The sequence below is a fragment of the Pelodiscus sinensis genome, chromosome 1, assembly GCF_049634645.1.
Source record: "Pelodiscus sinensis isolate JC-2024 chromosome 1, ASM4963464v1, whole genome shotgun sequence".
Taxonomy (NCBI): domain Eukaryota; kingdom Metazoa; phylum Chordata; order Testudines; family Trionychidae; genus Pelodiscus; species Pelodiscus sinensis.
Genome location: NC_134711.1, coordinates 120,064,563 through 120,077,447, shown reverse-complemented (window position 1 = coordinate 120,077,447; position 12,885 = coordinate 120,064,563). Strand labels below are relative to the sequence as shown.

General features: G+C 41.4%; 1 protein-coding gene across 8 annotated transcripts in view; it reads right to left on the bottom strand.

The window, feature by feature from the left end:
- The window catches only part of BMAL2 (basic helix-loop-helix ARNT like 2), a 63,670-nt gene that overhangs the window by 24,644 nt on the left and 26,141 nt on the right, over positions 1–12,885 (bottom strand). For 7 of the 8 annotated variants that reach the window (XM_075898977.1, XM_075898971.1, XM_075898993.1 and 4 more), the window contains 6 exons: positions 8,879–9,036; positions 7,711–7,790; positions 6,923–7,015; positions 5,394–5,511; positions 4,512–4,655; positions 2,178–2,409 (listed from right to left, as the gene is read on the bottom strand). In XM_075898977.1, the coding sequence (XP_075755092.1) occupies positions 2,178–2,409; positions 4,512–4,655; positions 5,394–5,511; positions 6,923–7,015; positions 7,711–7,790; positions 8,879–9,036 (825 nt within the window). The remainder of the gene's footprint in view (positions 1–2,177; positions 2,410–4,511; positions 4,656–5,393; positions 5,512–6,922; positions 7,016–7,710; positions 7,791–8,878; positions 9,037–12,885) is intronic. The other variant, XM_075899011.1, reaches the window with a different exon arrangement.

The window sequence follows — 12,885 nt, the reverse complement described above, 5'->3', positions numbered from 1 at the left end:
CAGCTCCTCAGCCCCGCCCCCGGAGAAGTAGCCCCTCGCTCCTAGCCCCTGAGAAACCACCGTCGGGTTTCCTCCCCTCCGTCCAGCCTCCCGCGATCCTCTGCCGCCGGGTCTGATCCGGAGCCCGCCTTCGAGACCCCCCTTTTTCGCCCGCCCGGCCAAGCGGCACGCGGAGCCGTCCCTGACCTGGGCTACCTGCTGTCCCGTGCGCGCGCTGGGGCCTCGCGCAGCCGCCTGCGAATCCGTTTCTCCCGCTGACACCAATGCTCGGACTCAAGCTCTCTCCTTCCACCGCCGCAGCCACCCTCCGCCTGATTGGCTCCGGTTGGTGCCGCCCACAATGCGTGACCCCGCCCAATCTGGGTTGAGAGGGACTGAAACGGCGGCATCGAAAGGGCTTCTGGGAAACGTAGTTTAAACCGAGAGCGCCTCAGGGATAATCTCGCCGGCACGCGGAAGAAGGTGGGGCCAGACAAAAAGGTCTCCACGGGCCGGATGAGAGGGCCTCGCGGGCCGCATCCGGCCCGCGGGCCGTAGTTTGGAAACCCCTGCTTTAAATAATAGTAATGGGGGTGGAGGAAGCAAAGGGAGCAACTGTCCCGGAGAGCGCTGATGGCTGATTGGTGCTGTGGGCAGTGCTGAGGGCTGCCTAGGGGAAGTTAACCCCAGACCCACCCCCTTCTGCACAAGGCCCCACCACTTTTGGGGGCACAGAGCCGCCCCGCAACCTTGCCCTGGGCCCCAGTGAATCAGATGGCCCCACTGAATAATGGTGTTTAAACAATTACTTTTTTCTATATTAAAAGGCTTTGTGCTCACAGATGAGAGACAGAATTGTATAGACATAGCACAGTAAAGCAACCCTACAGCATTTCTACTTTAAGTAATGAGTCATAAAATAAGAAAAGCTGACAACTGAGTCTATATTATGAAATGTTTGTTTTAAATAAATTAGTTAACACATGGACAAACTCTTATGCTTACAGGGCATCCCCACTTTAAGTTGCCCCAGTATACATCCATTCCACACTAAAGTCTTTGACGCCTATCGGAACTAATGAATTGTAAGTCCTCCCATTCCCAGTTCTTAAATCGCACAAACTCTCTCCCCTCAATTTGTTCAAATGGAAGTCAGCCATGGGAAAAAAATTCCCTGCTTTAAGTTGTTTCACTATAAGTTCAAGTTTTTTGGAACGTATCTTGGATGTAGAGTGAGGACAGCTATATTAAATAATTTGTTGGAAAAATTCATGCAACTCATTTAAATGATAAGAAATAAAATTAATGATTTTCTGGTTAAATGCTAACTGCTGATACTTATGCTTAATTTTCTCAAATTCTAATTTGAGATTTTTGATTAATTAGTTTTAAAGCATTATGATCTGTGTGCTCCCCACACTGGCCCTGTAAGAGCTAAATTGGCCACGTGGGTTCAATTAGCTAATTAGACTGCAAACAGGAGTGCTTTAGAGGCTGGAGGCAGTGGCTTACCTGTGCAGAAACAGAAAGAGCCTATATAGCTGCGAAGCTGGGAACAGATAGGGACTGCTAGAAAAGATTGCAGGAAGGCAGACAGCAGTTACCCCCTAGGAAGAGGGAGGAGGGTTTGCAACTGGTACATTCAGGGCAAAGAGGGAAACCAGGAGTTATAGGAAATAGTCCAGGGAAGGAGAGGGCTGGAGAGGAAAGTTGAGAACTCCTGGATTGAGGTGCCAGATTTTCGTATCAGCCATTGATGGCCGGGCATAGAGCAGATGTAGGGCAGTGAACTGGAAAACTGTCTGGGTCACAGTGGGAGTGACAGATTTGTGGGACTGTATCCTGGAAAGAGGAAAGGCTGAGTCACAAAGAGGATGCTGTGCTTCCTGGGACCAGAGAGACAGTGTGATGGCATATGACAAAGGTAGGGGCCTCAGCCTCAAACTAATTCCCAGAGTGACCATGAGGAGGCACCAGACCGGGAGTAAGCAATACATCCCTTAGCAAGCATGATAACACTATAATGTGTGATTTAATCTGGTCAGTAAATTTGTTAGTGTAAGATAACTTTTTATATGAGCCTACATACTTAGGAGCTTCCTGCTCAACTAGCTTTGTCTATGTAACAGAAAGCATCAAGAAACTTATATAAGGAGTGGCTATCAACTCTTTCTATAATAAAAGAACAAAATGCTTACCGCTGGTCTACATAAACAAATTTTCCATCCATGGCAAAGCGTGTAACAAATTCTGTTGGCTTGACCTTTATCTCACCATTCTTTTGTGGAACAATATAAGGATGCAATCTCCCAATTGCAACAAGACAGTTACTTCTGCCTTTTTCTGCATCATTCTCTTCCACTCCCACCTCACTAGGAGGCCAGCTCTTCAGATAGCCAGTACAGTGGACTGTACGATACTTTCTGTGATCTGATTAAAGTAGAAAAGGAGTTAAATTCCCAAATGCAAATTAAGGTCTGAACTCTACAGAGTTGTAAATAATGTCATTAACTAGTGTCTTAAATGTTTTCACACCAGAAAATGAAACCAACTGTTTACTAATACAGATTGCTTTCATTTACTGCAAACATTTTATGCAGTTTCTTTTGTACCATGAATTACATTAGGCTAAAGAGACATTCTGTAACTTGAATATCCTAATCTTAGTCAAAGAGACTGAGATATGATTCTTAGTGTAATTACCAAGACTAACCTTTCAGCAAAATGTAAAAGCTTGAATTTTCTGTTTCTTGAATTTATCGTACATATTGCAATTATCTCAGTGGATCTCTCCCTGTTTTAGTGTGTGACATTCAGGAATCAGTACACGCACCATGATATGGATGCAGGACTGCAGCTAAGCAGACTACCATCATTTTACCCAAAAAGGAGCAGATGGGGATATTTTGCCCAGAGACATTGGTACAAACCTTTATCGTTCTAAAAAGTGCCAAGGGATTGTTGGTGTCCATGCACTGCAGACAGGAGCTCTGTTTTTAGAGTCCTATACAAAGATGCTTTGGTCCAAAGTAAAATACATGCAACTCAATTTATCTACCTTGGGAAAATGAAAGGCAAAGCCATTTCCAGTGGTATATCAACATGATTTCTGGGACATGTCTAGATAGTCATTCTTTCCCTAAGTACTGATGCACAGGAAACCCTCACCGTTTGCAGTGGATGCGTTCCATTGCGACAGATGAAATTCGTGAATATTAGAGGCCACGGCCTCTGGTCCTCAAGGTGAGCTCCCTGCAGCTCTTGAACACACCGCGGAAGATGGGAGTGGCGGGGAAGTCACCAAAGCTGCTGGGAGCTGCGGGGAACTCACCACAGCTGCCAAACTCACCATGGTTCCTGACTACCATGGGGAACTTATTGTGGGGGGCCGGGAACTGGGATGAGTTCCCTTTGGCTCCCAACCCCCGTATCCTCCTCCCAGGCAGGGAAACCGCTGCAAACACGTAGAACCACGAAAAGCAATTCCACAAATTGCAAGTGTCTCCTGCATGCAAGTTTAAGAAGGAAATCCTGGCCCCATTACAGTCAATAAGATTTTTGCCACTGACTTCAATATGGTCAGGAGTTGACAATAAATGTTGTGGGAAAGAGAGTAAATTAAAATAGCTCCATGGTTAATCGCAACAAAAAGAGTTTTACATTTAAAATAAAAATGACAAACTTTGGAATCTCTGACAATTTCAGTAAGCCTTGAAAAAAATCTATGTTTAATATAATCTAAACAAAAGTTGTTTAAATAAAGTGACCAAGTACAACAAAAATATGACAAGTGTTTACTATCACTCATAGAAACAAAAACAGCTATAAAAGCGGTCATGTAAATCAGTCATAAATATACTAAAGAATTAAAGAGATGGAACGGGAAGGTAATAATCTTTTATTGAACCAACTTCTGTTAGTGAAAAACCAGTTTTCAATTCAGGAACTGAATAAGAGTTCTGTGTGGCTCAAAAGCTTCTCTCTCAACAGAAGCTGATTCAATAAAAGATATTACCTCATCCACCTTGTATCTCTAATTTCTAGGGGCTGCATATTGAATAGTGAACTTTAGTAGGTTTTATAATAAAAGAGAAATCATACCTGATATGTAAATACAACAACAATGTATTTGGGAGGGGTGATTTTTTTCATCACTTAACCTATCCTCTCGAAAACAGCAGAGTTGGCAACCCTATTAATAACGAACTCTGCAATAGATATTTCTTCTTATTCCTACTCCTATGCTTTTGCACTGCTCCAGCTCCATTCAGCAATTCTCTTCAGGATTCAAGATCCCGTAAGAATTGCACATACACTTACAAGCAATGACCTAAATCTCTGTTTTCTTTTTCTAAGGGGATAACTAAGCCGAGTTTTTTAGAGATCAAACATGGTCTTATCATGTACCTCTTATTCCCTACAATTATTCTGTGAAGTCATTGATAACTACACAGAGCTTATAACCGATTCAGAATTTAAATATATAATGTTTAAAAATAGAAAACCTCCAACTCAATCACACTTGGACATACCTTTCTTCTTTGAGTTGGGCAAGCATTTCTTTTCCTCCTTGACTGTGATCCTACTACACTTTATCCGACAGAAGAAGGAACGCCGAGCACCAGAATGAAATCGAGCTGACCCAGCTTGAAAATCCATATGTACTTGCAAGCCAGCTTGTAAAAGTTTAAGAAGACAGTCAGAAAAAGATCATTGGACTATAAAACATTGTGATTTAAATCATTAATATATTATCCCAATTTCCTTACTGCCTGTTAAATTTTTGCACATACTATTTACTAAAAAAAAAACCTTAAATGCATTAAATAAGATGAACAAAACATGATTGTCAAAAAGTGGAAACTAATTAAGTATGCTAATATACCATTCAGTGCTATGCAATCTTATTTAGTAAATTAAGCGTTTAAAATCTTTCCATTTATATTTGGTATGGGGGGAAGTTGCAAAGCTGCTCATAAAAATCACTATGAAATAGTGATCAGCTGCAAGTACATAATGTTCTCCATACTAGCAAAATAAGACTTGGTTAAATTAGGATTGACACTTAGCATTTTCAGAGAAGACAGTGATTCTTGATATTGAAGCATTTTATCCCATGCTCGACTACATCAGGTCTTTTGTATTGACAAGACCTATCAAATACAAGAAAAAAAAGTAGCATGCCTGGTTAAAAAAAAAGTTCATACCAATTCTTGGTAAATGTCTAACAATGTAAACTTCAAGCATTATTACCTAAAATGAGTTCCTTTCTGATGTAATTTTCAACTTATTAGTGTACTCTAAGCAGAAGTATGCATTCAAACATGTTTTGTTTGTACAAATTATATAACTGAACTTAAAAGCAAATGGAGACATTACATTAAAAATCTGAATATATCTAAATAGACTCTTACTTTTAGCATCTATAAGCTTTTCTCTTGGTGAAGCATCTGAAGAGGATAGTTGCTCCTTCACTTTGGCAACATCTTTTGGATGCAAGTAGTCAAATAAACTTTGTCCAATCAAACTGGCCTAGTGGGAAAAATATTAATTTAGAAGCTGTGCATTATATGCTCTATTCTGCATCTCCTCACCAAGGAACTTAATTTTTTAGATGGTTTTAGAATAGGCCAGAATTTCCAGATACCTGAATTATTCTGTCTAAATTGTAACATTTATCTGTTGACTTTACTTTCAAACAAATCTTTGTTAAATTCTTAATTTTGTTTCAGTATTTTAGTCAAAATTATATGGACACACTAGAAATTAATAAAAAAACACTGTGGTAGAAATGCACTTATATCTTACCTGTTAAGTTCAATAGTGAAACTGGAAAATATTCATTCATGCTGTTTTCCTATCTTTCAGTTTTTAATTTAAGGGTTAAGGTGTTTCTTATTGCTGACTAGAGAAGAGTACGGGGGCAGACAACCTCGTTTAAACTCTAAAATGCTATGAGGAAAAATGGAAAAGTGGAGGGGGTTTAAAAGCAGATGTGGTGGCACAAAGAGCTCAAAAAACTACTCATCAGCCACTGGGCAAGGCAGCTCAGGCCAGAGATATCCAGGAAAATAGCTTGCATCTTGGCAAAAGAGAATCATTACATGCACTAGATTGGTCTTCATTCATTCTCCTTCCCCTGAACTAAAATGTCTAGATGGGTTGGTTTCCTTACTAAAGGTTGAACTTTTCTGGTCCGGGATTCTCTGGTCCAGCAACATTCATTGTCCAGCAGGACCACAGACGTTGCCGGACCAAATATATCCTAGAACAGAGTGCCCCAGGAAGCTGGGGGCAGAGAGAAGAACTGGGAGCCCAGTACCAGGGGCTGGCTGTGGAGCCTGGGGACAGGGAGCCCAGTTGGGTCTGCTGACGGACCCCTAGGAGAGCCCAGAGTCAGTCAGCAGAGAGGACCGGAATTGACCTCCCCATGTCTGACAAACTCCCTCCTTCAGGCCCACTCAGGTCCTGAGGTTGCCAGACTAGGGAGATCCAACCTGTACAACACCATAAATGTCAGTGCATGAACATTCACTCTTAAAATCTTTGAAACTATGCAATTACCAAGCTAAGTTTCAATTTATTTGCACTGTTGAAGTACTGGTTTTAAAATTCAAAATAACAGTTCACCATCTGAAAGCCCAAATCTGTCAATAAAAGCTGGAAACAAGAACATCTTCAAAACATATTCTTCTTGTAGGTTAGTATATAAATTATTACCTGAAGATTAGTTATTTCCTGAAATCAGAAGTCAGTAATTAGGTCAGAAACGTTCACTTTAGTTGCAAAATCTTAAAATTTCAGAGTAGCAAACCTTTGGAATAATTGCGTTGAAGAGGAAGCTAAAGCCAAAAGACTTAAAGAAATCGTGCACAAGGAATGATATTTATAACAAAACCAAACACATTATTCAGAAACTAATTTCGTTTTAATAAAAACTGACCTGATCATAATAAAGTATCTTGCAGACTGTTTCAGAGACAAAAAGAATTTTTCCTCTGTCACATCCAACCACAAAGAGGAACCCATCCGCAGCCTATAAATATAAGAATTGGTCTTTATAAAATCATACCACACTATTGAGAATGAGTATATTAACTGATGCTGGACAGTATAATTGTGCAACTCAATACTTAGGTAAATTCAAGTTTATTAAATGAAGAAATTAAAATGATGTCAAATATTCAATCAGACCATGACATACATGCAGCAAAAAATAAAAATAGATTTTGGAAAAGGCAGCTTAGCTGTAGAAGAGATTAACTTAGAGATATTTTACAGATTCTAGCTAAAGAGTATTATTACATGCAATAGAACAGGTAAACTACGGCAAATGAAAATGTGATAAGAAAATATTGTAAGTAAAAACAGCTGCTTTCATAGGGTGATTTCCTGATCTTCCAGTGACTGACATGTATACTCTGAAAACCAAAATGAAATGTTGAAAAAGTGCAGGCATATTTCATGGAAATGAAAGAGGTTTTCTGTAAAAGAGCACACAGTTGGATATTGAGAAACATATCCACACACATCTTCCATGGCTCTTAAAGAAAAATCCTGTGCATAAAAATAAACTATTTTTAGAGTTTATAGACTGAGTCTTAGCAAGGATATCAAAGCATTGACTTGAAGGAAGGAATACGAGGAAAAGCCCTTTGCAGTCAACTAAAATTAAAGTTAAACCAGGTTTTAAAGAGGCCATTGCTTGATATACGGTTTCTTTTCACATACCCTAAGGATTAACTGTCTCAGTTCACCATCCTGCAAAAATGAAGGTTTGTACTGGACTTCTGCATAAGAACTGGTAGAGCCTGTAAAACAGAAAGTTTTATTTATAAATGTTAATCCTTTAAGTTTCCTTTACAAATAAGACTGCACTTTAATCAAATTTACACACAGAACATGCACTCAGTACTTTCTAACCATAAAAAACTGCTTTTCATACTGGAACGTACTTTCATTTTTCTTTTAATCAGTAACTCATTAAAGAGTCATACCCTCATCTCAGGAATTCCAGACTGCCGCTGAAGCAAACAAGTTCAGGAGAAACACCCCAGAACATTATACACCCCCCTCAGTTGGGCTGGGGGAGCAGGAGCCAGTGCACAGTTCAGCTGGGCTGCCAGAGGAGCCAGGAAGCCTGGTTGGGGGGGGGGGGGGAGAGGAAGGAGCAGGCAAGGAGTGGGGGCCAGAGCAGGGGGCTGAAATCACCTCCCCTGGTTCGGAGAAATCCCTCATCTGGGACCAGTCAGGTCTTGAGAGTGCTGGACCAGGGAAGTCCAACCTGTACCTCTAACCGAACTTCCCCCTAGAAGCCCTCTACCATCGCTCTATTCCAAAGCCCCACTGCATCTTCCCTTCCCCAAATTGGATAATACTAAATAAACTGAGAAAAGCCAAAATAACTGTCTGTAACATCACCAACTTGATTTTGCATCACTTATGTATAGAACTCTGATTTTCATTTCAGAATGATTATTCAGTACGTATTAAGAATATGACCTAAATACAAGTTGTATCTCCCTAACCTGGGGCTCTCTTGCATCTGGCAGCATCCATGGTCCGGTAGGACCACAGATGTTGCTGAACGAGAGAGCCCTGGGGCAGGAGGGCCAGCTGCTGAGAACCCCACGCACAACAAGGCTGGTGGTAGTGGGTCCAGGGCTTTAGCAGCCTGGCGGCAGTAGCAAGACCATGGTAGCGGAGCAGAGGCAGCCCAGAAACCTAGCTAGGGCCAGGGCAGCCCATGTGGGCCAGCCCAGCAATAGGGATTGTGCCATGGTAGCTCAAGGGGGGACTGCATGAGCAGAACAGCTAACCTTCGTTATGTAATTGTAATGAAATGCTATTGTGTAAGTCCCAATAAAACAGGGAATTATCAGATCAGTTTTTAATTTACCTTTTAATGACTTGAAATGTTGTACAGCCATTCGTAATACTGTAAGTTTGTCTAATTTACGTGCCATAGGATTGCACTGAGGTATCATAGCAGATAATTCTTCTATCAAGTTATTCATTTTATCTCTTCTTCGTTTTTCCGTTTGACTATGAGCTTCTCTAAGAAGAAAAGTATTTTAATCAAAGTTCAAAAAACGTACATTTTTCTCTAGATTTTGCTCTTTGCTATGCTTCAGCTTCATCAGGGGGACAGATTGTATTGTGAGAAATACGACCATACTGAAAGAATTTATATACAATGCACATATTTGACAGCTAATCTGTCACCTAATTGACCTAAAATATGCAGCAGCTACTCATGAAAAATGGTGTGAGGTCAAATTTTTATTTGGTAAGTACACCATAGATAAGACGCCTTGGCCATTCTAGTTGAAGAGAGGTCACTGCAAAAGTGTGTAGCGTTTGGCGAATATTTGATCGGAGGTCCATGTTGCCGCAGCGCATGTGCCCTCAATGGGAACCTTGCGGAGATAAGCTATTGATGTGACAACAGCCCTGGCGGAATGGGCATGTAGCAAGATAGGTGGTGATAATTGGTTATGGTGATAAACTCTGCTGCAGTCAGAAATCCAATATGGTAATCTCTGAGATGATATCTGCTGTCTTTTACTGCGTTCTGCTATAGAAATAAACAGCCTAGGTGAAGCTCTAAAAGGCCTTGTGTTCTATGGATGTCAAAAGAAAGCTCCCTGTGTACATCAAGGGTATGCATTTGTGCTTCAAAATATTGGCATGACGTTTGGAAAAGAATACAGGCAGGTGAATTGTCTGATTGATATGGAAGGATGAGTGTATTTTGGGGAGGAACTTCAGGTGGGTGTATAGAGAAACTTTATCTTTGAAGAATGGAATATATGAGGGATCTACCATTAAGGCAGCCATCTCTTCTAACACTTGTCACTATGGGTGTTTCTAGACTAAGGGGCCTTTTTTTGAAAAAACATCCCCTGCATCTAGACGGCTGCCGTGTTCTTTCGAAAGTAAATCAAAAGAATGCGGCAGTTTTTTCGACTGCGGAAAACCTTGTTTTACGAGGAAGAATGCCTTTTTTCAAAAGCGCTTTCGAAAAAAAGATGCTATGTAATGCACACTGTGCTTTTTTGAAAGAGAGCATCCAGACTGCCTGGGTGCTCTCTTTCGAAAAAGTGGCTTGCTTTTTTGAAAGTACTGGTTTTAGTCCAGACACTCTTTTTTGAAAGAGGCTTTTTCAAAAATATCTTTCGAAAGAGATTTGCAGTCTAGACGTAGCCTATATGTCTTTCGAGTTGAGGGAGTCCTATTGTGTAGAAATACGTTCTGTACTTGACTTGAGCACTGCACCTCTATCCCTGAAAGCCATCTAGTTAGCAGGCTTTTAGATGGAGTCTGAGAAATTGCAGGTGCCAAGTCTAGAGCCCTGGTTGAAATAGGAGCTTTGGATTGAATGGATTAGGGGACACAGGGCCATTCTTTTCCAGAAAGGGAACTAAGGCTGCCAGGGACAGCATTGGGTTACAAGAATGATCCTCACCTTGTCCCTCCTTATCTTGAGAATTGTTCTGTTGAGAAGGGGAATCAATAGGGAAGCATATAGTAAGTGATGGTTTCATTTGAGAATGAGGGAATCTCCAAGGGAGACCTTGCCAATGCCAGCCCTGGAGCAGTACAGGGGACAATTTTTGTTTACCTTTGTGGCAAAAAGGTCTATCAGAGGGCATCCCCTTTGCTTGAAGATTGTTGCAAGAGCTCTGCATCAGCAGTGGTATTTAAGGCACCGAGAAGATGACATGCACTTATGGCGATGCCATGAGCAAGGCACCAGTTCCACAGGGTAATAGCCTCTGTACATAAGGCATGGGAACGGGCAACACCTTGCCTGTTTATATAAAACATGCAGACAATGTTGTCAGTATATATTTGGACATGTTTGCTGGATATTGCTGGTAAAAAACGTTGGCAGGCAAACGGTTCAACTCTGAGCTCGAGGACATTTATATGGAGATCCTGTTCTACTAGTATCCATAAACCCTGAGTTGTGGACCTCTTGATGTGCACCCTCCAATCTATGAGAGAGGCATCCACCAAGGGTTCTGGTGTTTGGAAAGGGAGACCTCTACACAGGTTGTCTGTTTTTGTCCACCATAGTATTGCACTTTTGGAATGGACAGGCTGAGGTGAGGGAGTGTTGATTTGGCTTAGAGAAGGGGTCACCAACCAGTAGATCAGGATCTACTGGTACATCTTGGAGCATCTGACAGGTGATCCTGACTGGTTTGGCTGGGAGGCTATCAAGCTCTGGCACTTTAGCTGCCCTCCTACCCCTGCTCAGCTGCCCCTGCTTCCTGCTTGCTGTGCAGAGTGGGGAGACAGAGACAGGGGGGCACTGATATCTCTCTGTCCCCCTCTCCTGTACCCCATCTTCAAAAGTGAGGAGAGCGGGGCCTCAGCAAAGGGGTGGAGCAGAGGTATTTGGGTTTGAGGTAGATCCTGGACTGACTTAAATTCAAAAACAGATCTTGTGCTTAAAAAGGTTGGAGACCACTGGCTTAGAGACAGCACTGAGCCAGCCTTGAAGGCTCTACATAAAGAGACTACTGGGTTGCATGATGCCATATGGCCAAGTAGGTGGAGACAGTTGTGAGCTGTGACTTGTGGCATCAAACGCAATTTGATAACCAGGTTGTGGATTTATAAGAATCTGTCTTGCAGCAGGGTATTGAGCTGTGCTCCGAAGAATTGTATATGAATTGTGTTGGTGTGAGCACTAATTTTGTTTAGTTTATTAACAGGCTCAGAGAGTGGAAGCATGTCATAACCAGGTAAGTGTTTCAACAAGCATCTAATTTGGATTTTGCCTCAATGGAAGCAATCATCAAGGTAAGGGAAGATAATGATGTCTTGTTTCCTCAGGTGGGAGGTGACTATGACAAGCATCTTGGACAAAACTCTCAATACCGGGGAGAGTCCAAAAGGTAGGTCTGTATATTGGTAATGTTGGGTACCTAGGATGAAACAGAGAAAACACCTATGAAGCAGTATGAATCATAACATGGAAGTAGGCATCCTGTACATCGAGAGATGAAAACTAATTGTCCAGCTCCAGAGATAGAATAATGGTGGTCAACGTTACCATCTTCCATTTTTTCCCTTTTACAAATTTGTTGAGGGCTGCTTTAAGATCTAAAATTGGGTGCCACCTCCCATTCTTTTTCTGTGTGAGAAAATAGTGCAAGTAAAAACCATTCCCTTTGTATCCATGTGGGAATTCTGTAGGAGTGGGATTTTATATTTATATTTCAGGTTTAGTAATGTAGTAATGTATGACTTAATTTCATCCTACCAGACACCCTCATTGGTAGAAACGCATCTGACAGACTGCCAGTGGTCTGTACTGATGTTAAGGCAGGGACAGACCACTAGGCCCTTTAGTTAAATATACATTTCTTTGTTTTAAGATTTAGTAAATAAGCTTTCTTTGTTTTAAGGTTTAGTAAGTAAAAGACGGGATCTTGTATTGTGTCTATATTAATAAGATTAGAAGAATGTTGAAGGCCCGGGCTTTCAATGTGAACTGTTTTGATTACAAGACTTAGTAAGGTTTAATTTACAATGCTTTTTGCTTTTGCTCAATATAAAACACTGCTGTTTGTATAGCTTTGAAGGTCTCTGCAACAGACTGTTTGTGTGAATGAGGAATGTATGCATCAGAAAAAGATAAGGTGTGAAGGCCGTTGTTAAGGCCACATGGTCAAGAGAGGAGGGGGGGCGAAGAGACTCCAGGATGCCAAAGAACCATCAGTGATTAAGAAGGGGCAGACTGACGACTCGAAGGTGAAGGCTGGCACCCCAACGACAATTGATTAACACAATTGATTAACATTTGCAGGACAGGATGACCCTCTCGGGGGTGTTTTGGGATGTTAACATCAAAAGATAACACCCATTAAGGAGTGACTGATCACAAACTGA